General features: G+C 45.3%; 1 protein-coding gene across 1 annotated transcript in view; it reads left to right on the forward strand.

Annotated features, from left to right (window-relative positions):
• Positions 1-1,571: 1,571 nt before the first annotated feature.
• The window catches only part of LOC147125255 (calpain-5-like), a 209,402-nt gene continuing 185,971 nt past the window's right edge, over positions 1,572-25,002 (forward strand). The window contains exons 1-2 of the mRNA XM_085999981.1: positions 1,572-1,648; positions 1,851-2,031. Of these exons, the coding sequence (XP_085856107.1) occupies positions 1,867-2,031 (165 nt within the window). The 5' untranslated portion in view covers positions 1,572-1,648; positions 1,851-1,866. The remainder of the gene's footprint in view (positions 1,649-1,850; positions 2,032-25,002) is intronic.

The following is a 25,002-nucleotide window of genomic DNA, read 5'->3' on the forward strand; positions in this document are numbered from 1 at the left end:
AGATTTGTTTTATATACCTTTTCATGAATGTGAGATCCTTCAACTAGAACATAGTAATCACTCTCTTTTATTTGATGGTCCTGGTTAAGCAGTAATATAATGGTTTTTGCTCTGTAAGTGAGTTTTGCAGTGTATGTTTGGTGGCACCATTTTTTTTATTCGTTTATGGGATGTGGGCGTTGCTGGCAAGGCCAGCATTTATTGCCCATTCCTAATTGCCCTTGAGAAGGTGGTGGTGAGCCACCTTCTTGAATTGCTGCAGTCCGTGTGGTGAAGGCACTCCCACAGTGATGTTAGGTCGGGTGTGTGTTGCTTACTGACATGCTGCATTAGGGAGTGATAGGGCTGGCATTGTCTCACATGACAAAGTCCCAATCTCAGCCAGGTCATCATCGAGAAGAAGCATTTCCCACTGGGAGGAGGGATCAGGCAGGCAGTGAGTCACCAATTCTCACACCAGCCATTCCCTTTTCACCCTGGAATATTCTCTTGCACTGATTCTTGCCATTGACAAAAGCCTGGAAGCAACTCATTTCTTCATCCTCTGGGGACAAGGTCTGGGACTGAGATGAGGGCATTGTGTGGGGATGCCTCAAAAATTGTTTTTTATTAAATTGAATTTAAAAAAGCACTTATTAATTTGCTGGATATGAATTTACCCAATTGTTACAGCTGAGTGCGCTATTTAAAGGGCATTATCAACAGGGATTTTCTAACCCTAATTCTCAAAAGACAATGGTCCAGACAACAGGGTTTCTGCTCTTGTTTTCTATATAGTTACCTGTGCTGGCAAGTACATGTGTATGGAAGTCAGATTAGAACATTGGTTTTGATTGTGAATAGTCCATGACATTCATTACCAAGCCTTAAATATGAAGCATTACAAAAGATTGACCACACCCATGAACCATACCCTACCCTAAGTTCAGATGAGAACATTTGAAAAATGATGAAAGGTCATCGACCTGAAACGTTAACTCTGTTTCTCTCTTCACAAATGCTGCCTGACCTGCTGAGTGTCTCCAGCATTTTCTGTTTTTATTTCAGATTTCCAGCATCTGCAGTATTTTCTTTGGAAAAAAAATAAATTGTTCAGCAACTTCAGTAAGATGACTGCCTTTTGAGACCAGCTTTTTTTCTCTACCAGTGCTACCAATGGTTAACCTTAAGTCTCATAAGTAGAAGCTTTCATGAATGACGTTGTACCACAGTACAAAATGGAAATACTACACTGAACTAAACAGGCCTTTTAGCAAATACTACTCCTTGCCAGCAATAATTATGGTTTGCTGTATTTTGTTTAGGTTCACTTTAGTTTAAATAATTCATTCAGAACAATGAGCTTTGACTGCTAAAAAAAATGCTGTAATAAATTCTGTTAGTAAAGATTTTATGGGGAGTGAGAAGGGAAATAAAAAAGTTACATTTCTAAGTTTGTTTTTATTTGGCTTCTTCACGAAATAGAGGACTCCACCAAATCATTCTAGCCAATGGGAGACTGCTGGTGTGTTTGAGAACTCCCCATTCAGCTTTCAGAGATGGTAGAGTCTGGAAACTTGCAGGTTAAAATGCAGAGAACTTTGCAGGACCGATGGAGAGTTTGTTACGATCCAGCTGACAGCACGCTTAGAAAATAACAGCCCTGTAGGTAAGGGTGGCTTTTAGTTGCTTACAAAACTTTCTCAATTTAATTATTTCCATGACAATAAGGGCAATTGCTTACAGTAATGTCAAAGTTCTAAAGACAGAGCTGGGGAGTGGGAAATATTTATGTATATTTAAATTTCTTACATACTTTGGCAAGCTTGAGTGCACTAATGAAGTTTACGCATGCATTGCTGCTATTTTAGTTTCAGACTGTGAAGGATGGTTCTATCTGTAAAGTCCTACAAAGACCAGCAGTACTCAGCTTTAAAAAGAGAATGCCTTCAGCACCATCGACTGTTTGAGGATCCTCACTTTCCTGCTACGAATGAGTCGCTGTTCTACACCAAGTCCCCTCCAGGGGCAATTGAGTGGAGACGGCCACAGGTAATAATTTGCTCGCTGTTTGATGTCTGACATGGTGGACGGGCAATGGTGAAGTCTGTCATAAGCAGAGCGGTATGGCATAGTTCCATTCTTTGCTGATATTATGCTGGCAAAAACAACATGCTGTAAACTGGTATGATAGCAAAATACTGCGGATGCTGGAAATCTGAAATAACAACAGAAAATGCTGGAAATACTCAGCAGGCCAGGCAGCATCCGTGGAGAGAGAAACAGGGTTAACGTTTCAGGTCTGGGACCCTTCATCAGAACTGGAAAAAGCTGGAAATGTAGCAGATATTAAGCAGGTGCAGAGACAGTGGGGGGGGGTTGCGGTTTAGGAGGAGAGGAAGGAATTGAAAGAACATGCTGTGAAAATGTTGCAAATGGGAATAGCAAAATCATACAGCATGAAAAATGAGGGCAGGGATTATTATCTGAAATTGTTGAACTCTACGAGCTGCCTTCTTGAACCACTGCAGTCCGTGTGGTGAAGGTACTCCCACAGTGCTGTTAGGGAGGGAGTTCCAGGATTTTGACTCAGCGACGATGAAGGATCGGCAATATATTTCCAAGTCAGGATGGTGTGTGACTTAGAGGGGAACTTGGAGGTGGTGGTGTTCCCATGTGCCTGCTGCCCCTGTCCTTCTAGGTGGTAGAGGTCGTGGCTTTGGGAGGTGCTGTCAAAGAAGCCTTGGCGAGTTGCTGCAGAGCATCTTGTAGATGGTACACACTGCAGCCGGTACACACTGCAGCCAGAGTGCGCTGGTGGTGGAGGGAGTGAATGTTTAAGGTGGTGGATGGGGTGCCAATCAAGCGGGCTGCTTTGGCCTGGATGGTGTCGAGCTTCTTGAGTGTTGTTGGAGCTGCACTCACCCAGGCAAGTGGAGAGTATTCCATCACACTTGTGCCTTGTAGATAGCGGAGAGGCTTTGGGGAGTCAGGAGGTGATCCACATAACCGGCTCATACTGTAATTGCAGCTCATCTTTTAAACATCGCTATATTTATCAGCTCCATTGGTTGGTTGTCCCTACGCTTTATTGTCAACGATGAATTGTATAAGCGAGGGTATATGTATTGCAGAGCTTCCAACCATATAGAATGCTTATTGTTCTCCTTCCCACTAAGTTCACTGATACGTTTAAGCATTTCTGATGTAAGTCTGAAGGCACAGATTTGGACACGCCAGTGAAATTCACTTGTCCGTGGGATCCAGGCATTCCATTGTGAAAAGGACAAACGTTCCCAGTTATAAGTGCATGATGTGCACCTTTATTATTTTTATGTTCATTGGCACTCCTAAGATGTGAATGCATGCATTTGAATGTTCGCGTGTGTGTTTATACCTCTGTTTATGTACATGAATGGGTGTCTGTGTTGATATGCATGAATGCATGTGTTTGTATGTGTGTGTACGTATATGTATATAGTATTGATCACTTCTTGTCAATACTAAACCAGTATTTCAGGCTGGTCAGAATTTCTTGACATTTTCAGATTCTGGTTAATTTGAGTTACACAGTTTTTATTTTAGAAACAATAGTTTTATGTGGACTTTCATTGTTGCTATTTTCAAAAGAGTGCCCTATTGCATTATGACATTGGTGTAATATAGGTGATCCATTATGTATAATGCCTTATAAATACCTAAATAAGGGTGTGCAATGTCTACAAGGAAGGCAGTGAGTGATGGGATTGACTTCTTTGAAATAACAACAGAAAATGCTGGAAAAACTCAGCAGGCCAGGCAACATCAGTGGAGAGAGAAATAGAGTCAACGTTTCAGGTCAAAACCCTTCATTGCTATTGACTTCTTTGAACTTTGGCTGCAGATTTGGAAACCCAAATACTTTCTAGAAGTGTATTGAATGGACAAAACTTGAGGTGTGAATTAGAATTTGATTCCAGAATTCATCGCCTAAATTTTGGATGCTCATTATCTGCGAACAGTGAAGGGACAGACTGATGCTGGTGCTGTTTATGAGCGACAAAACTGTCCAGGGAGATTGCCAGTAATTGGTACGTTTTCCATAAGTTGTTTCACTCAGCAGGCTCACTAATTGATGCACCTTTTTCCCCAGAGCGAATGTCACTCCGGCCGCCCACTAATTGATATTTTATTCCAGAGGGTTTGTCACTGATGATCTCATTAATTACCAGGGAGTGTCATGGGAAGAGGCTCACTAATTGAGTGGCTTATCTGGAGTGAGTGTTACTCAGGACACTCTCTAACAGATTAGCCAGCTTGTCATCTCAGTCTGTTGCAGTAAAATTAGGATTTGATTATTAACGAGCGACCTCAAGATACACTGACATCAAACAAATCAAAAGAATATTATACATCATTCCAAAACTCTTTGCTTTTACAAACTTCTCATTTTAGCAAATGTTCAATCTAACCCTGGCTGAATCTTCAACATAATAGAGGTTATCAAACCCCAATAAAAGAACATTCAATAAGAACTATTTTTCTGGTCTTCACATCTTTATACTGCTCAAGCTTCAAAATAACAGAGAGCTTTTAGCCATTTCATTGTCCAGTGAAAAGAATAAATATTTATCACTTTATTTATGATTTCTTTTATTGACTGTATAACAGTCACTGCACTCTAAATAAAAATAATTCACCATATGAGGACTTCAGTAGTGCTGTTGCTCCAATTATAAAATAAAAAGGGAAAAATTGAGTTGCGCCCCTTTTGGGGCGCTAACTTCGCCGGGGCGCTACTTTTAGTGCCCCGAAAAAATTAGCGCCCCCGCGGCTGAAATTCATCGGTAGCGCCCCAAGAGGGAAGCGGGGTGCTGCGAGGGAATATCATGGCACTGTGGCACGTCACGCTGCGGTACTACAGGCCTTCCTCCCCTTAAAGGGGAGGGGCCTTGCGCCGCACGACCCGGGGCACAGCTGGGCCACCAGGGATCAGAGTGCCGGCAAAAGAGAAGTGCCGGGCTCACAGAGCGCAGCCGACACTCCGCGGGAGGGCTGAAGAGGAGACCGGGGAGGGCAACGAGGGCAGGTGCTGGCAGGCGGCTAGCAACAAAAATGGCCGTCCGGCACCTCTCTTTTAATTAGCGCTGCCCCAGCCGCAGGTAGGCCCCCCTGGCCCCGTCGGACATAGCGTCCAGCGGTAAGTCAGGGGGACGCTACCGAAGATCGCGGCCGGGGCGCGAGAGGGGCGCTGCGCATGGCGATGACGCCATTGCCGGCGGCGCAGCACCGCGGGGCGCTAACAGTTACCGCCGCCACTAACCTCCCGCTGAATTTTGCATGAGGCGTTGGCGGCGCCGCGCCTGGGCGCTAGTTGCTTTGCGCCATGTTAGCACCAACGCGAGGCACAAAGCAACCGAATTTTTCCCCTAAGATTTTTTTATATATAGTCAGAATTAACATGTTATTTGTTGAAATACAATTGTGAGATAAAGGGTGCAATGTATTTTTCCTTCCCTTTTCCCCTCCCTCCATGAAGTCACTTAGTTATGCCGTGGTATCGTTCAATGAAAGCCAATCACTCTCTGATACCTTTCCTAAGTGACCGTTCTTCATATGTGAACCTAGACAATATGAGAGAATGTCAGCAGTCTATTCAACTCTGGGGGCGGAGCACTGCAGCCAAGCCTGATCCTCATTACCTGGCATTCACAAATTAACATTTTCTGGAACGGATGACAAGATAGTCTGATTTTCTTTTACCATGCCTAATCGAGAGGCATTGAGGCCAAATATACTACCATATGTGACCCCAGATTAAGAATCGAGCCTGTGATCTTCCTGCTTTATATGGCTCTGTATCATAGTAGACAGTGTATGTACTTTAAAAAAAAAATACATTATTTGTCTAGTTTGGTTTTGTTGCTGGTCCTTTATCTCCAGCCATAGTAGATAAGTATGTCTTTTACAAAAAGAACGGCAGTTAATATTCCTGTATCAAACCTATATCAATAAAATGCTGCAAGCTTTTAGTTACAGGCTGAAGAGAAGAATGATTCAAACTTAAATAATGCTGTGTGATAGGTTCAGTTTGTAATTCAGTTTTTCCTTCAATTTAAGGGGTGGGATATTCAATAATCAGGAAGTCTCAATAACTCTTTTCTGTTTAAATCAGGAGGCCAGTTTAGAAATCTATGAAAGCAGAGATCCAGTTTGAAACCCTCAGAGAACAAACTAGTCAATTTGAAACTTCTGAAAGAGATGAAAAACATTAGTTTGTCATTTCCAAGACACAGATCAGATTGATAAATGCTCCTATATAGGCGGAAATACATTCAAGGAGAAAAAGAGCCATTGTATATATTTTAAAATTATGTAAAAGGGGTTAGCTTAGTTCATAGAGTTGTGGGGCGAAAAATTGAGTCGCGCCCCCTTTGGGGTGCTGAATTCGTCAGGGCGCTACTTTAAGCGCCCTGGAAAAATTAGGCCTAGAAATTCACTAGCCTTAGCGCCGCTTTTGAGGCGCTAGAGGGACTAGCGCCAGAGTTATGGCCAGTTGAAAAATTCCCTGGGGCCCTAAAGCGGCGTTGCACCGGTAGCGCTGCGCCGGCACCGATGACGTCATCGGTGTGCGCAGCGTCCCGGTTGCCATGCCGACGGGCCCCAGCGCCGAAATTCAGTTGCGGCCGCCTCGCCCGTGGCAGCCGCAACTAAGACTCTGGCAACAGAGTCCAACATGTGTTTGCGCCGGCGCATTAAAGGCCCCGCGGCGGCCGGCCGCTTTCCCGCCGGCCGCCTGCCCGCAGCTCCCTCCCCGGGCTTCTCCCCCCCCCCCCCCCGGAACAGATGCAAGCCCGGCACTTGTCCGAGGTGCCGGGCTCATTTTTAAACAGATTTGCGCGGGCCGCGGCCGGGTGCAGGCAGCTCCTCCTTAACGGAAGGAGGAGGCCTGCACTTCCCCAGCATGCCGCACCGCATCGGGTGCCGCAGCGCCGGAATTGCGGCGCTAAACGGCAGTTAGCGCCCTTTTCCAGGCGCTAAGACCCTTCAGTAGCGCCGGCAGCCGCTTGGGCGCGGCGCTACTGAATTTTTGCCGCGCGCAGGGGGACTTAGCGCCGGCACTAACTTCCGGCGCTAAAGCCCTGGCTAAGCCAAAACCCAATTTCTAGGCCTTAGTGCCCCCGCGACAGAAACCGTGTGGTAGCGCCCCAAGAGGGAAGCGGGGCGCTACTGGAAGCGCCCTGCCTCCCTCTGTTGCGCTGCGGTATTGCAGGCCTTCCTCCCCTTAAAGGGGAGGGGCCTTGCGCAGCACGACCCGGGGCCCAGCTGGGCCCGGGGATCGGGAGTGCCGGCAAAAGAGCCCAGTACTCCAAAGAAATGCCGGGCTCATGGAGCGCAGCTGGCACTCCATTGGGGGGGGCTGGTAAGGAGGCTGGGGACAGCGGCGGAGGCAGGTGCTGGCAGGCGGCCAGCAACAAAAATGGCCGCCCGGCACCTCGCCTTGAAATAGCGCCACCCCGGCTGCAGGTAAGCCCCCCTGACCCCGTCGGACATAGCGTCCGGTGGCAAGTTAAGCAGCGCTACCAAAGGTCGTGGCTGGAGCGCGAGCAGGGCACTGCGCACGGTGATGACGTCATCACCAGCGGCGCAGTGCCGCGGGGTGCTAACGGTTAGCGCCGCCGCTAACCTCCCGCTGAGTTTTGTGGGAGGCGTTGGCGGGGCCGCGCCCGGGTGCGAGTTGCCTTGCACCCTGTTAGCGCCCCCGCGCTAACAGGAAGCACAAAGCAACCGAATTTTCCCCCCGTGACCTTTGTAGTATTTTGTCTGCTCAGGGAGTTAGATAATAGACTTTCTACTCTAAACATATACTGCCTTCGATCTAGTTTCTTTTCTTTCCAGTTTTGAAGAAGGGTCTGACCCGAAACGTCAACTCAAATTTCTCTCCACGGATGTTGCCTGACCTGCTGAGTTTTTCCAGCATTTTCTGTTGTTATATAATTGTATTATATCATTGGTTATTTGCTTATTTATGATTTGTTAATAAATTCACTCAATATTCGAAACTTATACCAAGGTCTGCTCCGCTGCCGTACCATTCTTGAAGACCAAATTGAGAACTTATGGAGGCATAGGATAAATCCAGTAGCTAAATGCAATTAGCAGAAATGTTTTGCCTTTCATTCCCCAGGCACATTAAAGAAGGATAGGCACCCTTGCAGTTATGGGAAGTTGAAATTTGTTCATGAGAGTGATCTTAAATAAGAGAGCAGTAATAATTTAGAGTAAGAGTAGGAAGGACCCCAAAATGTAGCACTTGCAGTCTGAAATATCAAAGAAGCTCTACATCTACTTCTTTAATGTACACCCTTAAGTGACTTGAATTTTGGGGTAGGAGCTCTTGCAATGGTCACCAATGGCAGCTTGTGTCAATACTTTTTTCTAACTTTTTGAAAGCAAGAGAACATAAATAGACCTCTTAAACTCATATTGCCGGGGGCTAGGTTTATTTCTTTTCCTGCCATTTCGCACTTCTGTTATTAGTTCAATGGAAGGACATGCTGGGATGATTCTGCTCTAAGAATCCTAGGCTTGTACAAATCTGCTTTGCAAATAAACAAATATTTTGCAATATTTTGAAAGCTGCAAATAGCTGTCAGTAGTCAAACGAGTATCACATCTGCACGGTGCATCCTGGCGGCCAGCACAGATTCCCAGGTCTTTCTGTGCTTTTGTTGATCACCGGGGACCATTTCATGGCATCACTGACCTCATTACAATTAAATCCAGCTGTATCCTGTGGATGTATTTAAAAAACACAATAATTTACATTAGTTTAAAACTCCGATGATTTTGGTAACTTTGACATTTTTAAACAAGTTTGATATGATCCAAGGTTTTTGCAAAACTACACATTTAATATAAAATAGCATTGTAAGAGCACAACTAGCACTGGCTTCAAACTTGCCACATCAGTCCACCTCGAGATGTAGGGATCAATGGAAAGCCCAGCATTTAGTGGCCCTTGAGAAGATGGTGGTGGGCCGCCTTCTTGAATTGCTGAGGTCCATGTGCCGAAGGTGATCCCAGAATGCTGTTCGGTCGAGAGTTCCAGGATTTTGGCCCATAAACGATGAAGGAATGGGAATATGTGTCCATGCCAGGATGGTGATGGTGTTCCCATGCACCTGCTGCCCCTGGTGCAGGTTTGGGAGGTGCTGGGGAAGAGTGTTGCCAAGTTGCCGCAGTGTATCTTGTAGATAGTGTAACTGAAGCTATAGCACTCCAGTGATGGAGTGAGCGGATATTTAGGCCAGTGAATGAGGTGCAGATCAAGCGGACTGCATTGTCCTGGATAATGCCAAGCTTCTTGAGTGTTGTTGCAGCTGCACCCATCCTGACAAGTTGAGAGTATTTCATCAGGCACCTGACTTTATGCCTTGTAGATGGTGGAGAGGCTTTGGGGAGTCAGGAGGTGAGCTACTCGCTTCAGAATGCCCAGCCTCTGACCTGCTCTAGTAGTCATGGCAATTATGTGGTTTGCCCAGTTGTATTTCTGGTCATTGGTGATCCCAGGTTGTTGATGGTGGGGAACTTGGCAATTATAATACCATTAAATGTCCAGAGGAGGTGTTTAGGGTCTCTCTTGTTGGCTATGGTTGTTGCTTGGCACTTGTGTGGCGCAAATGCTATGTGCCACCTGGCAGCCCAGGCCTGCATGTTATCCAGGCTTTGTTGCATGTGGGCATGAACTGCTTCATTCTCTGAGGAATTGTGAATGGAGCTGAACACTGATGGAGGGAAGGCCATTGATGATGCAGCTGAAGATAGTTGGGCCTAGAATGCAGTCCTAGGAAGCTCCTGCAATGAATAAAAAATTGGCCTCCAACAACCACAACCAGCATCCTTTGTGCCAGGTGTGACTCCAGCAACTGGAGAGTTTTCCACCTCATTCCCATTGACTTCAGTTTTATTCGGGCTTCTTGATGCCAGTCTTGGACGAATGCTGCGTGATGTCAAGAGCAGGCACTCTCACCTCACCGCTGGCATTCAGCTCTTGTGTTCATGTTTGGACAAAGGCTGTAATCCGATCTGGAGCCATGTACTCCTGGAGGACGGTAACATTTTCAGGTTGTTCCTTTCCTTTAGGGAGAGATAGTCCGGACCTTTAGACCCAATTAAACATCTTTAGGATTCGGCTACCTCAAACTTTAGTTGAAAGTGAACGTCTGAGAAATACGCCTGATCCGGGGTAGCCCTAAAGGGGCTGGGACTAGTAATTACCCCTTCACAGTCACTGAACCGCTGGCAGTGCCAAGGGCACTGCTCCACTTTATAGTGCCCCTTTTATTTTCCTCCTTTTGATTTTGCTCTTCCAGTTTCAAAGTATGTAATGACTTGCCATTGATAAAGTCACCACCAATTATTAGCTAGGTACTAATTTGCTTCAGAGTAGATCAGATGATTTGTGACACTCTCCATCTCATGGTCCAGAAATGCAATGACTCTTTAGATAGCCAGCATAAACTAAGAGCAGTGGCATTCAATAGCCTTCAGTTGAGGATGACCTCCTAAACTGCAAGAGTATATCTGAACTTTTGAGCTGCACAAACAGTTTCCACTAAGAATGCGAACATTGGTTCATTACAAATGGGTGTTCCTTTTCTCATTTCAACACCTGAGCAGGAGTCTCTCGGGGAAACATGTTTGTCTGAACTCTATTACTTGTCTTCATCAATGAATTGATAGGTGCATTGCATGGTGTGTACTGAACGTGCAGACTAGGAAAGTTTCTACTTTGTTTATTTATCTTTCAAAATAGTTTTTTTAAAGAATTTTTACACTTAATCAGAAGTGATAATTTTCCTTAAGCTTAGTGTTGGTGTGTCTCAGTTGGTAACACCTCTCACCCGAGTCAGAAAGCTGTGAGCTTCAAGCCCAACTACAGACCTGAGCACAATGGGCCGTAATTTGCGGCCCCTATGGGTGGGTACGAGGTGCGCACGTGCCCATAGGGACTGCGCAAGTTCTGGGTTTAGGCATGTGCTGCGCATGCACTAAAACCTGGAACTTGCGATCTTATCCTCCATATCCCCGGGAAAAGGACCTCCGCGAGCGGAGAGTTACGCTATTTGCCCAACTTCTGCCAAGCGAATGCCCTTGAAATTCTTACGCCTGGTAAAAGCTGCTTTTACCAGCATACGAGTTTCAAAAGCAGATAAATAAAATTTTATCAATAATTTATACATTTAAAAACTTGTTAAATAAGGTAAATTTATTTTTAGCCCCTTTAAAACATGTACATTTAAAAAAAAATTATTTTTTTGTTTTAAATATTTAGTTAAATGCCATTTTAATTAGTTTTAATTATGTGATTTTTAAAAATGTATTTGATGTGTGCGTGTATTTTTTGGGGTATTCCCATTCATACTTAGAGGGTTTCCGTAGCTACGGAATCCCCATAGGCATGAATGGGGATTCCCTTCTGTCATTCGTTGGGCCGGCCCACGTGATCCCAGGGGCGCTCGTACCCCTGGGATACGTGGGCCTCTGCCCACGCATACCTGGAGAGCCCCAGGGCCGCGAGTCTACGTGGATCCCGAGGCCCCAGGTACGCGGGCATTTTATTTGCGGATCCAAGACATTTCCCCGCGGGAAGCCTCCGACCGCACATTCAGGGCCAGTAGCTAAGGTAACACTTCAATGCAGTACTGAGGGAATGCTGTACTGATGGACAGTGCCATCTTTCGGATGAAAGGCTCCACCTGCCTGCTTGGTTGGATCCCTCATTGGACTATTTGAAGAAGGAGTTCTCTTGCTGTCCTGGCCAACATTCCTCCCTCGACCAATTTATTTGCTATTTGTGGGACCTTGCTGTGTGCAAATTGGCTGCCACATTTCCCTGCATGAGAACAGTGCCTTCAATTCAAAAAGTAGTGCAATGATTGTAAAGCACTTTGGGACCTCCTGAGGGCATGAAAGCTACTTTATAAGTGCAAGCTCTTTTCTTTATTTTAAACCTGCATTTATTTAGCAAAGCAAAATGTCCTCAAATCATGGGCAGGTTTGTTTTTAGGTGTATTTCTGTATTTAATTTTTTTTTAATTACAAAAATGCAACTCCGCTGTACAACTGGTTTATGGAAGTTTGTAATCAGGATTCAGAGATCTCGCATCCAGGATAAATATGTTAATGATCTACCTCAGTACTCATTGACAGAGCCGGATTTCTATTCTGATCAAGTGGGGACTAATAAAGATACGGCTCAATGAGTTGTCTTTTCCCAGGGTATTTTTGAACAAATGGAGGGAAGAAATAAAGTGCATCAATTACACAAAACAACACATGTCCAGGGAATAATTTACAGAGGTGTAGGCATCACATGACTGTGTGTTTTTGCTGGTGCTAGTCTCAAAAGGACTCAGGACTTCAATTCACCCACGGAAGAGCATATATTAATAGGTTATTCATGTGAAATATCAGTAATCAGTAAAATAATTAAAATAGTACATTAGATGATGTCCTGAAGGAACTTTGTGCAAAATTGGAAAGTAAAGAGGGAATTATGTGGATGTAGCAGCTTAAAGACGCAAAGAGAGTCAAATTCCTACCCTGAGTACAATTAGGCTGAGTTCAAAATCAGTAGGAGCTGAAAGTACCTTTTTAGATCAGAGAGGGTTTGTTCTATCAACATTATGGAAAGTAGAATGTTCATCTGACTTTCTGCGACTTTCAGCTAAGTACTATGCTATGGAACTACTTGGAGTGGAGGGAGAGGTGAATAAGATGGAGAACATTGAAAACCACATGTGCTTCTAATTGGAGAATAGACCATTCAGATCCCCAGAGAGAGTTACTTGTAGGCTGTCATTTTAAACTCCAGTCTGACTGGCTGCTAAATATCTTTCTTCGTTCTCTAATTGTATTTGCCATGGGTGAGTAAAATATAGAGTAAGCCTGCAAGTAGAGGGCCCACACAATTCCCATGCTATTCCAGTTCCAGATGCAATCCATGTAGTATGGTCTCTTTATTACTCACAATATATTAGAAGCTCCAAGTGACCTTCCTGTCATAATCAGTGATAGATTCCAGTAACTGCCCCATAACTAATAAACAGACAGGCCTGTAGTTACTTGGTTTCTCCCTCCCTCCTTTCTTAAGTAATGAAGTGACATTTGTAATTTCCAATCTATAGTCACAATTCCTGAATTTAGATTCAATTCCTTAGCCCTGTCCTTTGGATGAGTTATTAAACCGAGGTCTTGTCTACCTGTTGTCATATTTCAGGTGGATTTGAAAGATTCCATGGTATTTTAAGAGAAGACAGTTCTCCTGCTGTCCTGACAGATAGTCCACCCTTAAAAACAGATTACCTGGCCATCTGAGGGACATTGCTGTTGTAGAATGACCAGTTGAATTTTTCACAAATAAGTCACTGCACTTCAAAAGTAATTACTTGTATAAAGTGCTTTGGGACATTTTCACATGGTAAGGCACTGTATTAACACAATTTTTTTGATCCATATTCTGTATTGAGTTAGCTGATTTCCTCTGCAGCACTGCTAGGGCTGTTAAATTGGCCTCAGCACACTTGGCTTAGGGAAGGAAACAACAGCCAAGGTTCCTGCTTGTGATTACTATCCAGTGACCCACTTGTGTGGGTGGCGGGTGTACTGGGCTCGGTTGTGATACCCCCTACAACTTAACAGTCTGCCAACACTCAATGTCCACATTCACACAGGATGGCTGACCACTTTGAGGTACTGGAGAGATGCCAGCGCATGTGGAATCATACCCCACATGTCATTACCTTTAGAAGAACAGGAGAGAAAATTTGGCAAGGGAAGAGTCCTTTCTTCGACAGTCGTGCTCTCCTTTAACATAATAAGGCAAGGCAGTGAGGAGTGAGTACAAATCAACAGGAGGAAGAGAGAACTGACCCAGATTTTCTGAAGCTTCAAGATGGCAATCGAACGAGATGAGGAATTAATATGTGGCAGAGTCCATGATTAGAGATTTACATTAAATAATGTTTTAAAAAAGCTTTACTAATTGATCTCAGGCAGGTAAAGGTGAGGAAAATCAGCATGGGTTAATGTTCCTTATCATTATCCAGCAACCCCTGTTGGATGTTGTGCATGTACAGGGTCAGGAGAGGGCAAGCTTGGGCCTTATTGTGGTGCTGACAGTAGATTGGCCTGCTAACATTCAGATGAAAAATGAGAAGGATGAGCACTGTAATCCCATACACAAGTCTGAAACATTGAAATTAGTAAAAAGAAATTTAAATTTCTTTAAAAGTAAAAAGTATAACCAGATTGTTGTTAAACATTTTGGGGAAAAGCAGTTTAGAATATGACCAATAAGTGCCTCATGTCATTTAGTTCACACAACGTGTGTTTTCCATTACCCACCCTGAAAAGTCAAGATTTCAGTCTTGGCAAGAAAATTTAGTTCTGAGAAAATGGTTATTGGCATTTTACACAAAAGGGAGGGTCTAGTATATTGAGAGTAGGAACTGAAGGTCAGGGCCCCGTGGAATTTCAGAATAACTCCAAACCTCCCAACTTGGAAAAAAAATTGTCCTGATATGTTCTACTATTGTTCCTTTGAATAAAGTGTTTTAATGAACTATTGTAGCAGTGCTTGATGTACTACAATGGCCCAGATATTCCGATCGCAGGCCTCCTGCGGGCGGAGGATTGCGATCTGGAAAAATCTGCGCCCTTACCTGAGGGCTCCCGGGACGTGCACAATTCCAATGCTGGGCCTCACCAAAATGCAAGTGCGTAGGGCGCACGTATCCCAGAGGCGCATGTAGTTCGCAACATCCCTGGGATCACGGCCATGGGGAGCCAATCACAGAAGGGAATCTCCCTTCATATATTTGACAGGAAGACCTGTCAAATATATGAATGGAGATCACCCCCAAAATATAGTAAAACTTTAAATAATTTTTTTTTAAATCAGATTTTTAAAATGACTTGAAATTACAATAAATTAACTATTTTAAACAAAAATTTAAATTTTTGAAAAAAATAATTAAAGTTTTTTACAGGGCTAAAAATAAACTTACATTTTTTAAAATTATTTTTAAATGCTAAATCAGTGACTTTTTTTTTTTTTTACTTTTTTCAACTCTTTTCCTGGTAAAAGCAGGCTTTTACCAGGCATAAGAATTGTAAGTGTTTTCTGTGGGCAGAGGGTCTCCAAAAAGCGGAACTATCTGCCCACAGAGGCCCTTCTCCAGGGCAGCCGGAGGATCTGTCAAGGGTATTCTTGACAGGTCAGAAATGCTGGTTTCCAGCGCATGCACTGTGCATGCCTGAAACCGGCCTTTCCGATGTCCGGATGGGTGAGTACACAGCGCATACCCACTGGTAGGGATCGGAATATCCGGCCCAATAATTGTAGTGGGCAGTCACATATGCATGAGGGAAGATTCCACCCACCTACACCCTCCTGAAATGGGTAACCAGATATCTTCTACTCTTCCCACCACTTACCTGACTGCCAGGGACCGTGCCCTTGGGTCCGTGTCCGTGGCTTTCTGCCTCACACACCCGACTTCCACCCGTCGGCCTGATGCCATTGATGCCGGATTAGGTGGGAGCCGGGCCTGGTATATTTAAATGAGGCCCAGAAGTTAAAATGTTCCTTGCCTCCAGTTAAACAGATTATTTTGTTGCCCAAGAATTAGAAGTTATCAAGCTTGCTTTAAAAAAAAAAAAAGGATCTTTTTGGCTTTGGATGTTTTACTATGTTAAAGGTGTTATAGAAATACAAATTGTTGTTGTGCCACGAGGACCGCAGAGAGCGGCATTGGCAGCAGCGCAGGAGCAGCGCACGAAACCCACAGGGCGGCGCCATTTGCCAGGAGGACCGCCGAGAGCGGCGTTGGCAGCAGCGCGGGAGACGCCATTTTAAGCCGCTGCGGGGAAGAAAGGAAAGCGCGGGAGACGCCATTTTAAGCTGCAGCGGGGAAGAAAGGAAAGCACGGGAGACGCCATTTTAAGCCGCAGCGGGGAAGAAAGGAAAGCACAGGAGACGCCATTTTAAGCCAGTCTAACCACACCCAAAAATGCCGAAGAGTGGCAGTATCACAGCGTTCGACAATGAAGTCGAAGATTGGACGACATATGTCGAACACATAGAAGTATACTGCAAGGCGAATGAAGTGCCAGATGACAAGAAAGCGCTGGTATTGTTGAATTCAATGGGTGCAAAAACGTATGGCTTACTACGAAACCTAGTAACCCCAGAGAAGCCAGTAGAAAAGGGTTTTGAAAACATAGTATCAATCCTACAGGACCACTTAAACCCCACACCGCTGCTGATAGCAGAAAGATTTAAGTTTCACAAAAGGAACCAGCATAAAGATGAAAGTAATGCTGAGTATTTAACGGAACTGCGCAAGCTATCGAAACACTGCCAGTTTGGAACGGGACTAGCAGATACTTTAAGGGACAAGTTTGAGTGTGGGCTTCAAAGTGAAGGAACCCAGAAACGGCTTCTATCAGAAAAGGATCTTATGCTGGACAAGGCTTTCAGCATGGCAGTATCACATGAAGCAGCCGCACGGGGCGCTGCAGAGATACAACGGAGACCGCAAGAATATGGCACAAATGAAATGTCATACGGAACAGTGAAGTGCTATCGCTGCGGCAGAACAACACACGACCATAATGATTGCTGGTTCAAGGACAAAGTGTGCAGACAGTGTGGAAAAGTAGGACACATAGCAAGAGTCTGCAGGTCGGGAAAGAAAACCAGCAGCTAGAAATCTCCACAGGAGAAGTACAAGAAGGTACATAAGGTGACGGAGAGTAGTTCAGACGAACAGAAGAGTGATACAGACTCCGGAAGCAAGGAGCTGGGTTGTCTGAAACTACATAATGTGATCAAAACGGAGGATCACCAAACTATCTGGGTCACGCTCAAGATAGCAGGAGTCCAAGTGAAAATGGAATTGGACACGGGATCAGCCCTAACAGTCATAAACCGAAGGGACTGCAAGCGGCTATTCTCACATATACCCTTGAGAGATACAAAGATTGTCTTGAAGATGTACACGGGGCAAAAAGTCTACCCCAAAGGAAAAATAAGGGTGAACGTTATATATAACGGCAAGGAAACACCAAAAATGGACCTATATGTATTGCCAGATGGAGGACCACCACTACTAGGACATGAATGGATCCGGAAGATACAAATAGATTGGCATTCCATAGAAGCACTGACTGTAGATGCCAAAAAGGATGACGACGACACACCTGGATGACTGTTAAAAATGCTAACTGATGCACAAGAAGTGTTCCAGCAGGGACTCGGAACACTAAAAGGCATAACAGCGATGATCAAAATAGAGGAAAATGCAAGCCCAAAGTTTTTTAAGGCCAGACCGGTACCTTATGCGATCCGCCCAGCCATCGAAGCAGAGCTGGAAGGTTTGGAACATTCAGGAGTACTGTCCAAAGTGGACTGGAGCGAGTGGGCTACACCCATCGTTCCTGTAATGAAGAGGTCATTGAGTAATATGCCTGGGGAACCAAAGAAGGTTCGCATCTGTGGGGACTTTAAGGTGACAGTGAACCCAGTCCTTCACACTGTACAATATCCGCTTCCGCAGATTGAAGATATTTTCGCCTCGCTATCTGGAGGGAAACGCTTCACTAAGATTGATCTGGCCCAGGCGTACCTGCAAATGGAGGTAGAAGGAGCCTCGAAACAGTACCTCACGATCAACACTCATAAAGGTCTCTACCAATACAACCGGCTGGTGTTCGGGGTAGCATCAGCTCTGGCTATTTGGCAAAGGGCAATGGAACAAGTCCTGCAAGGGATTCCAGGGACCCAGTGTTATTTGGACGACATCCTGGTCACGGGCGAAAATGACAGTGATCACCTCGCCAACCTGGAGCAGGTGCTCACTAGATTGAAGGAATATGGGCTCCGAGCTAATCACCACAAATGCGAGTTTTTCCAGGAGCAGATCTCATATTGTGGCCACGTTATTGATAAAGAGGGGTTACATAAGTCCCCTGAAAAGATTGAGGCAGTAGTCAAGGCTCCAGCACCGGAAAATGTGCCACAACTGAGGTCGTTCCTCAGGCTGGTGAACTACTACCATAAGTTCTTGCCGAATTTGTCTACCGTACTACACCCACTGAACACCCTACTGCAAACGGGGGTACCATGGAAGTGGAGTGACGAATGTAAACGAGCTTTCCAGAAGAGCAAAGCATTGATCACATCGAAAGAGGTGTTGGCTCATTTCAACCCAGCACTACCAATTCGGTTGGCGTGTGATGCATCACCCTATAGCAGCATCACCCTATAGCATTGGAGCGGTGCTGTCGCACAAATTCCCGGACAGCTCGGAGAGGCCAGTAGCCTTTGCGTCTCGGTCACTAACCTCAGCCGAGCGTAACTACGCCCAGATTGACAGGGAGGCCCTCAGCCTAGTGTGGGGAGTGAAAAAGTTCAATCACTATCTGCACGGGCAGAAGTTCACCTTGCTGACTGACCACCAACCACTTGTCTCCATCTTTAATCCAAAGAAGGGCATTCCGGTGATGACTGCGCAACGGCTACAAAGATGGTCCCTTTTTCTAGGGGCGCACCAATATGATATCGAGTATAAGGGCACGAAACAGCATGGAAACGCTGATGGGCTATCACGCCTGCCACTGCCTACTGCGGAGGAAGCACCAGCAGTGGATCCTGGCGAAATATTTCATTCGACTATAATTGAATGCTTGCCAGTAACTAACGCTGTTATAGAGAAGGAGACCCGAAATGACCCGACACTGTCTCGGGTATATGATTTGACGGTGAAGGGATGGCCAGCACATGGCGACTCACTGTTGCCAGCATTCTCATCCAGAAGAGAACAGATGTTAGTATGCCAGGGGACCTTGATGTGTGGATCCCGAGTGGTAATTCCACCCAAGTTAAGGGAGAGAGTGCTCAATGAGCTTCACGAAGGTCATCTGGGAGGGGTGAAAATGAAAAGCCTTGCTAGGGCTTATGTGTGGTGGCCGGGGATCGATCAGCAAATCGGGGACCTGACAAAGAGCTGCTCAGGATGCCAGAAGGTCCAAAATGCACCACCACATGCCCCTCTACACCCATGGGAGTGGCCCTCATCTCCATGGCAACGGGTGCATATTGATTTTGCTGGTCCATTCATGGACTCAATGTTTTTAATAGCCGTGGATGCGCACTCGAAATGGCCTGAGGTGATCAAAATGTCCTCCACCACCACGGAGAAAACTATTGCAGTCCTACGGACCATTTTTGCCAGGAACGGCTTGCCAGAGCAGATTTGCTCTGATAACGGACCACAGTTTGTGTCCGAAGAGTTTCGAAGATTTATGAAAAGGAATGGGGTAAGGCATTACACATCCGCCCCGTATCATCCAGCCACAAATGGATTGGCTGAGAGGTTCGTACAAACCTTTAGAAAAGCAGTAAAGGCCATGTGCGATGACGACATTCCACTGCAGCATAAGGTGGACAATTTCCTGTTAGTCTACAGAAATGCGACACATGCAGTCACCAACCAGGCCCTAGCCATGATGTTCTTTAACCGAAGGTTGAGATCTCGTCTGGATTTGCTCAGACCAAATGTATGAAGAGATGTTGAAAATAAGCAATTCCAGCACATCAATGAGAAGCCGACAAGGAGCTTCAATGTAGGGCAACCGTTCTTGGCCCGCGACTACCGAACAGAGAAATGGCAACCAGGAACGATATGCACACGGCAGGGGCCACTAATGTACGCAGTGGATGTTGGGGAGAACATTGTGAGACGCCATGCTGACCAGATCCTAGAGTCACTGGAACGAGTCAACCCCATGTCTCGGCCATACGTACCTGGTGAGGAACCCGACGTACAGGTCGCATCTACCTCAGAAACAATAGCATTGGAAGCTGATGAATCAACTGACGACAGGGTGTTAGAATTGCCTCCGCACCAAGAGCGAGACACTCGGGAAAGGCGTTATCCAGAAAGAATCAGGAAGCCTCCCCAAAGACTGAATTTATAAATGGACTATTTCCAGTTAATGTTGCATGTTAAAAGTGTTAATTGTAATTAGTTTGATATTTAATTGTTAAATGAGTGTTATGGTACTGTTAATCTAAAAGGGGAGGAATTGTAGTGTATGTACCTTTTAAGGGGGAGAACTACTTTTTACAGCTCCTGTATCCTGTAGTACCGGCAGTGACCACACCTGTATATAAACCCTGAGTAGTGCTCTGTACAGTCAGTTGCAGTTTGAACCTCATTCAGTAAACACCTGTTGATCGTTCCCTGCAGTGTTTGTCTGATTATTGAAGGATACAACATTAAGGTACCCGGATCTAACATGTTTTCTCCTTTGTTATGCACTGACTTGTCCTGCAAGCTGAAATGTAGCGTTGAAATGCTGGAAGTTTGAAGAACACCAAATGCCATCCAAGTGTTGGTCCTGGATCCCGGCATGTGCCTGAGTAAATGAAGGTGCACGAGTAAATGAGCATTCATCATGCAGCTAGGTTTCGTTCGGAGCTTGAGGTCTGGGCACCTGTTTACAATACTTCCAGTTTTAAGTTGCAGTTCGAAAGTTTGTCCAATTGCAATTTAGAAATGCATGTGAAGCTAAGAGGTTATATGGCTGACTGAGAGTTTTGAATGTGGTCTTAAGCTTTGTCCCTCCATGGGACCTCTGACTTTGACCCTGGTCTCCCTACTATTGTCTCCAACCTATTCCCTGTTACCAGGAAATATGTATCCCATTAATTACTACCAGGCCTATGTAACCTCAGCTTTTCCCCGTGTCCATTCGCGTGCGCACTTTGGCTGCCGCTCCGGACACGAGCTGTTCATTTCTTTTTCCACTTTTTTCGCCCCCCTTCGCCTTTTCTCTCTATCCCTCCCTGACCGTGCTCTCCTATTGTCATGCCTCCTTTCCTCTCTCATTTACTCTGCCCTCCCAAAACCCTACCCGAATCCTTCATTACTCCTTTGACCTTCCTACTCTCCTGCCGCCGTTCCAGGCTTAATTCCTTCTTGGATAAGCCTACAGCTTCCCTCTGTGCCTCTCTTGGAATCTGAGCAGTGTCCTAGGCCCAGCCATCATCAGCTGCTTTACCAATGACATTCCCTCTGTTAGGGTCTAATTGGAGCCTGAGCGGGCCAAGTGACATACGAGGTCGACGTGTTACCCAACTTAGACTTATGTGAATAAACTCACACAACCAAATAGTTTGAGAGAAGTAAAAACGCACAGTTTAATGTACAGAGCGCTCTGGGAGAAGAAGAACAGTAGACCCCACGGTCTCAGCTGCCAGCTTCTCGGTTTTCCAATAGTAGCCAAGCTTCTTTTATACAGTTTAAAAACAGGAAAGGTACCATATCAGCAGTTATTACATTAATTCCTTGGCCAATCTGGTACTTTAGCATTCTTCAACTTTGGCCAATCCAATACCTTAGCAACCCTTAATCACATTCTGTCAAAAACAAGTTAATTATATTATTATACCATTAGCTAGCTTCTTTCACAAACAACTTAATTATATTACTGTTAGCTAGCTTCTTTCATGTGACATGTTGGTATTTCGCAACCCTATTCTCACAGTGATACCTATGTCCTGCCAGTTGCGTAACCCCGCCCTTAAACACCCTTTACCTCCCTTGTTCTTCCTAAACATAATTTTTCGCTCTTACAGTTTTACCCCAACAGTTGACTAGCCGTTCCTGTCTTATGTCTGTACAAGTGATATCACAAGTTGGTGCAAGCAGATCAAGTCAGCTGTCTGTTATGCCAGTGTCTGCAAAATGTCAATAAATGTCAAGTATTTCAGCAGGCACTACGGTGCCATTTTAAATTTTCCTCCAACACCTCTAACATAAGCTCAGAAATGGGGATGTTCGCTGATGACTGCAGTGTTCAGTGCCATTCACAACTCCTCAGATAATGATGCAGTCCATGCCTGCATGCAACAAGACCTGGACGACGTTCAGGTTTGGGCTGATAAGTAGCAGATAACATTCGTGCCACAGAAGTGCCAGGCAATGACTATCTCCAACAAGCGAGAGTCTAACCACCACCCCTTGACATTCAATGGCATTACCATCGCCAACTCCCCCACCATCAATACCCTGGGGGTCACCATTGACCAGAAACTTAACTGGACCAGCCACATAAATACTGTGGCAACAAGAGCAGGTCAGAGGCTAGGTATTCTGCAGCGAGTGTCTCACCGCCTGACTCCCCAAAGCCTTTCCACCATCTACAAGGCACAAGTCAGGAGTATGATGGAATAACCTCTACTTGCCTGGATGAGTGCAGCTCCAACAACACTCAAGAAGCTTGACACCATCCAGGACAAAGCAGCCTGCTTGATTGGCACCCCATCCACCACCTTAAATATTCACTCCATCCACCAGCAGCGTACCGTGGCTGTAGTGTGTACCATCAACAAGATGCACTGCAGCGACTCGCCAAGGTTTCTTCGGCAGCACCTCCCAAACCCGTGACCTGTTTTACCTAGAAGGACAAGGGCAGCAGGCGCATGGGAACACCACCACTTCTAAGTTCCCCTCCAAGTTACACATCATCCTGACTTAGAAATATATCGCCGATCCTTCATCGTCGCTGGGTCAAAATCCTGGAACTCCCTACCTAACAGTACTGTGGGAGTACCTTCTCCACACGGACTGCAGCGGTTCAAGAAGGCGGCTCATCACCACCTTCTCAAGGGCAATTGCGGATGGGCAATAAATGCTGGCCTTGCCAGCAACGCCCACATCCCATAAACAAATTTTTTAAAAAGGTGTAAGAGATTGAGAGGAAACTGTTCATGGCAGACATTGTTTGCACATCTACTTGCTATAGGCAAATGTTGAGTAGCTTTACCTGGGCATATTTTCTAATGCTGCCAAACATCTTCCTCCTCTGTGAATGTGGAACATTTTAGTGACCGTTTTTAGTCTGAATGGCTGTCTTGTTGGGATGGTGCTTTTCAGACTGATTGGAAGATGGCGGCCTAAAGGGTCGATATAGTGTCCCAGACACCACCACCTTCTCGAGGGCAATTAGGGATGGGCAATAAATACTGGCCTTGCCAGCGACGTCCACATCCCATAAACAAATAATTAAAAAAATTCAGTGCCAAACAAGGCAGCGTTCCTTTGGTCCACTTCTTGAAGGAGCAGCTTCATATTTGCATCGCTGAATACTGCAGTTATTAGTGGGTGACCTGCCATTCATTTCCAGCAATGTGCGCCTGCCGCTGTCAGACTCCTGCTGCCAAGAAAGTGGCAGCTGCAGCCCCACCCAGTTGTTTGGTGAGGTCCTGGTGGCGGGCCCATTCCAGGCCAGCAGCTTACACTCCGTGTATGATGAGGGCAACTCCAGAAGATACAGTGGGGTCGGCTATTCTTAACTTCTGTGAGCAAAAAGCTTGCCATGCACTGATCCCACAGTCTTGGCACCAGGAGCAGAAAATACCCCTTTCTGCATCACTCGCTTAGACTGAAGGATGAATTAATTTGTATTTTACCTTGAGCTTATTGGGGTGCATATACAGGCTAATGGCTACTGCTGCTAGTGAATCAAACTGAGAGGGTTCAGATGACATCAGTTTCTGTCTATTACTTAAATCCTGGGAATTGATTTAAATTCACTGAGGCACCTGTTCTTATGAGTGGCATTTTCAAAAATAGGAAGAATTTTCTTTACACTATACACTTGAAAGTGCCATGTAACACAAGCCCTGAAGATATATTGAATCTCTGGCCTATCTATTACCCTTGTTAATGTTAGCACAACTCAGTACTTAATATATATTTGGATAATAATTTTAAAATCACTTAAAATGGATACATTAATTTTTAATGGAATGAGTGTAATCTACTGAATGTTTCATAATTCCAAGATGTTATGAAGAGAAATAGCTCTATGATTATCATCGACTCCTTCTTGCTGTTTTTATGGTTTAAAACTGCAGCTGGAGAGAAGCCTTTTTGTGTCGAACTTCCCGTGATATCGCATTAAGAGTTCTGCTCCACGGGCATCATGAGTGAGGAATTCTGTCTGTAGTCCATGATGTCACTGAAGCAGAACTTTAAGCTTGGACTCACTCATATGTCCAATTGGAGTTTCGTAATCGCAGCTTGTATCTTTATTACTACTATAATATTTTCTATTTCTGCCATTAAATATTGGCCTTGTTTTTTTTTTCCAAGTATTCATCAAGGTGGTAATGTTAGTGCTGGAAAATAGAACAGTTTCCATTACAGGCACCTAGGGGGAGAAATTCCCCTTGAGGGCCATTTGGGGCGCCAAGTCAAAAATGTTTGAAGAGTTAGGCACCAGGCGTCAGGCGTTAACCTTTTCAAACATTTGAGAAATTCCCATTTTTTGCTCTAAACCAATCACTTGTCTCTTGGAGTGCAAGAGGCGGGGAATGTCCCGATCCGGGGGAATGTGCTCCGCAGTGCCACTCGTGGCTATGCATGGCGCTGCCGCGTTGCAGGGGCTCTTCCCTCAATTAAAGGGAAGGGCTCCCCGCTGTGAGCTCTGCATTTTTTTTGGCATCTGCTGGAGCACCGGGCGCAGAAGATCAGGGCGATACCCGGTAGCGGCGCCGCTAATCTCCCGCGGAATTTTGCAGGAGGCACGGTTAGCGCTTGGGGGGGGGGGGAAGCCATTTGTACCCCATTAGCGCCACCCACTGGAGGCACTAACGATGGGAATTTTGTCCCCCTAGTGTCAGTATTGAGCACTTGCAGATAAGCTAAAGTACAGGCAGATGCACAGTAAAGGTCCCTCTGCTCTGCCTCAATGATTTATTTCAGTTCCAATTTCAGAAGAGCATGTTCTACTGCATCAGTGTAGTTTTTTTTTTCTATTTCCCACACTGACCATCCTTAGATTTGTCTGAGCGATATTGACATTTAGTGCTGAATTGGGGCAGTTTTGTGCTGCAGACTCATGCATTTTGGTTTTATAAATGGGCCACGACACCGGGGATAACTCCCCAGCTCTTCTTCGAAA

This window comes from Somniosus microcephalus, chromosome 1 (assembly GCF_052327205.1).
Source record: "Somniosus microcephalus isolate GS21.2 chromosome 1, FLI_Smic_1.0, whole genome shotgun sequence".
Taxonomy (NCBI): Eukaryota; Metazoa; Chordata; class Chondrichthyes; order Squaliformes; family Somniosidae; genus Somniosus; species Somniosus microcephalus.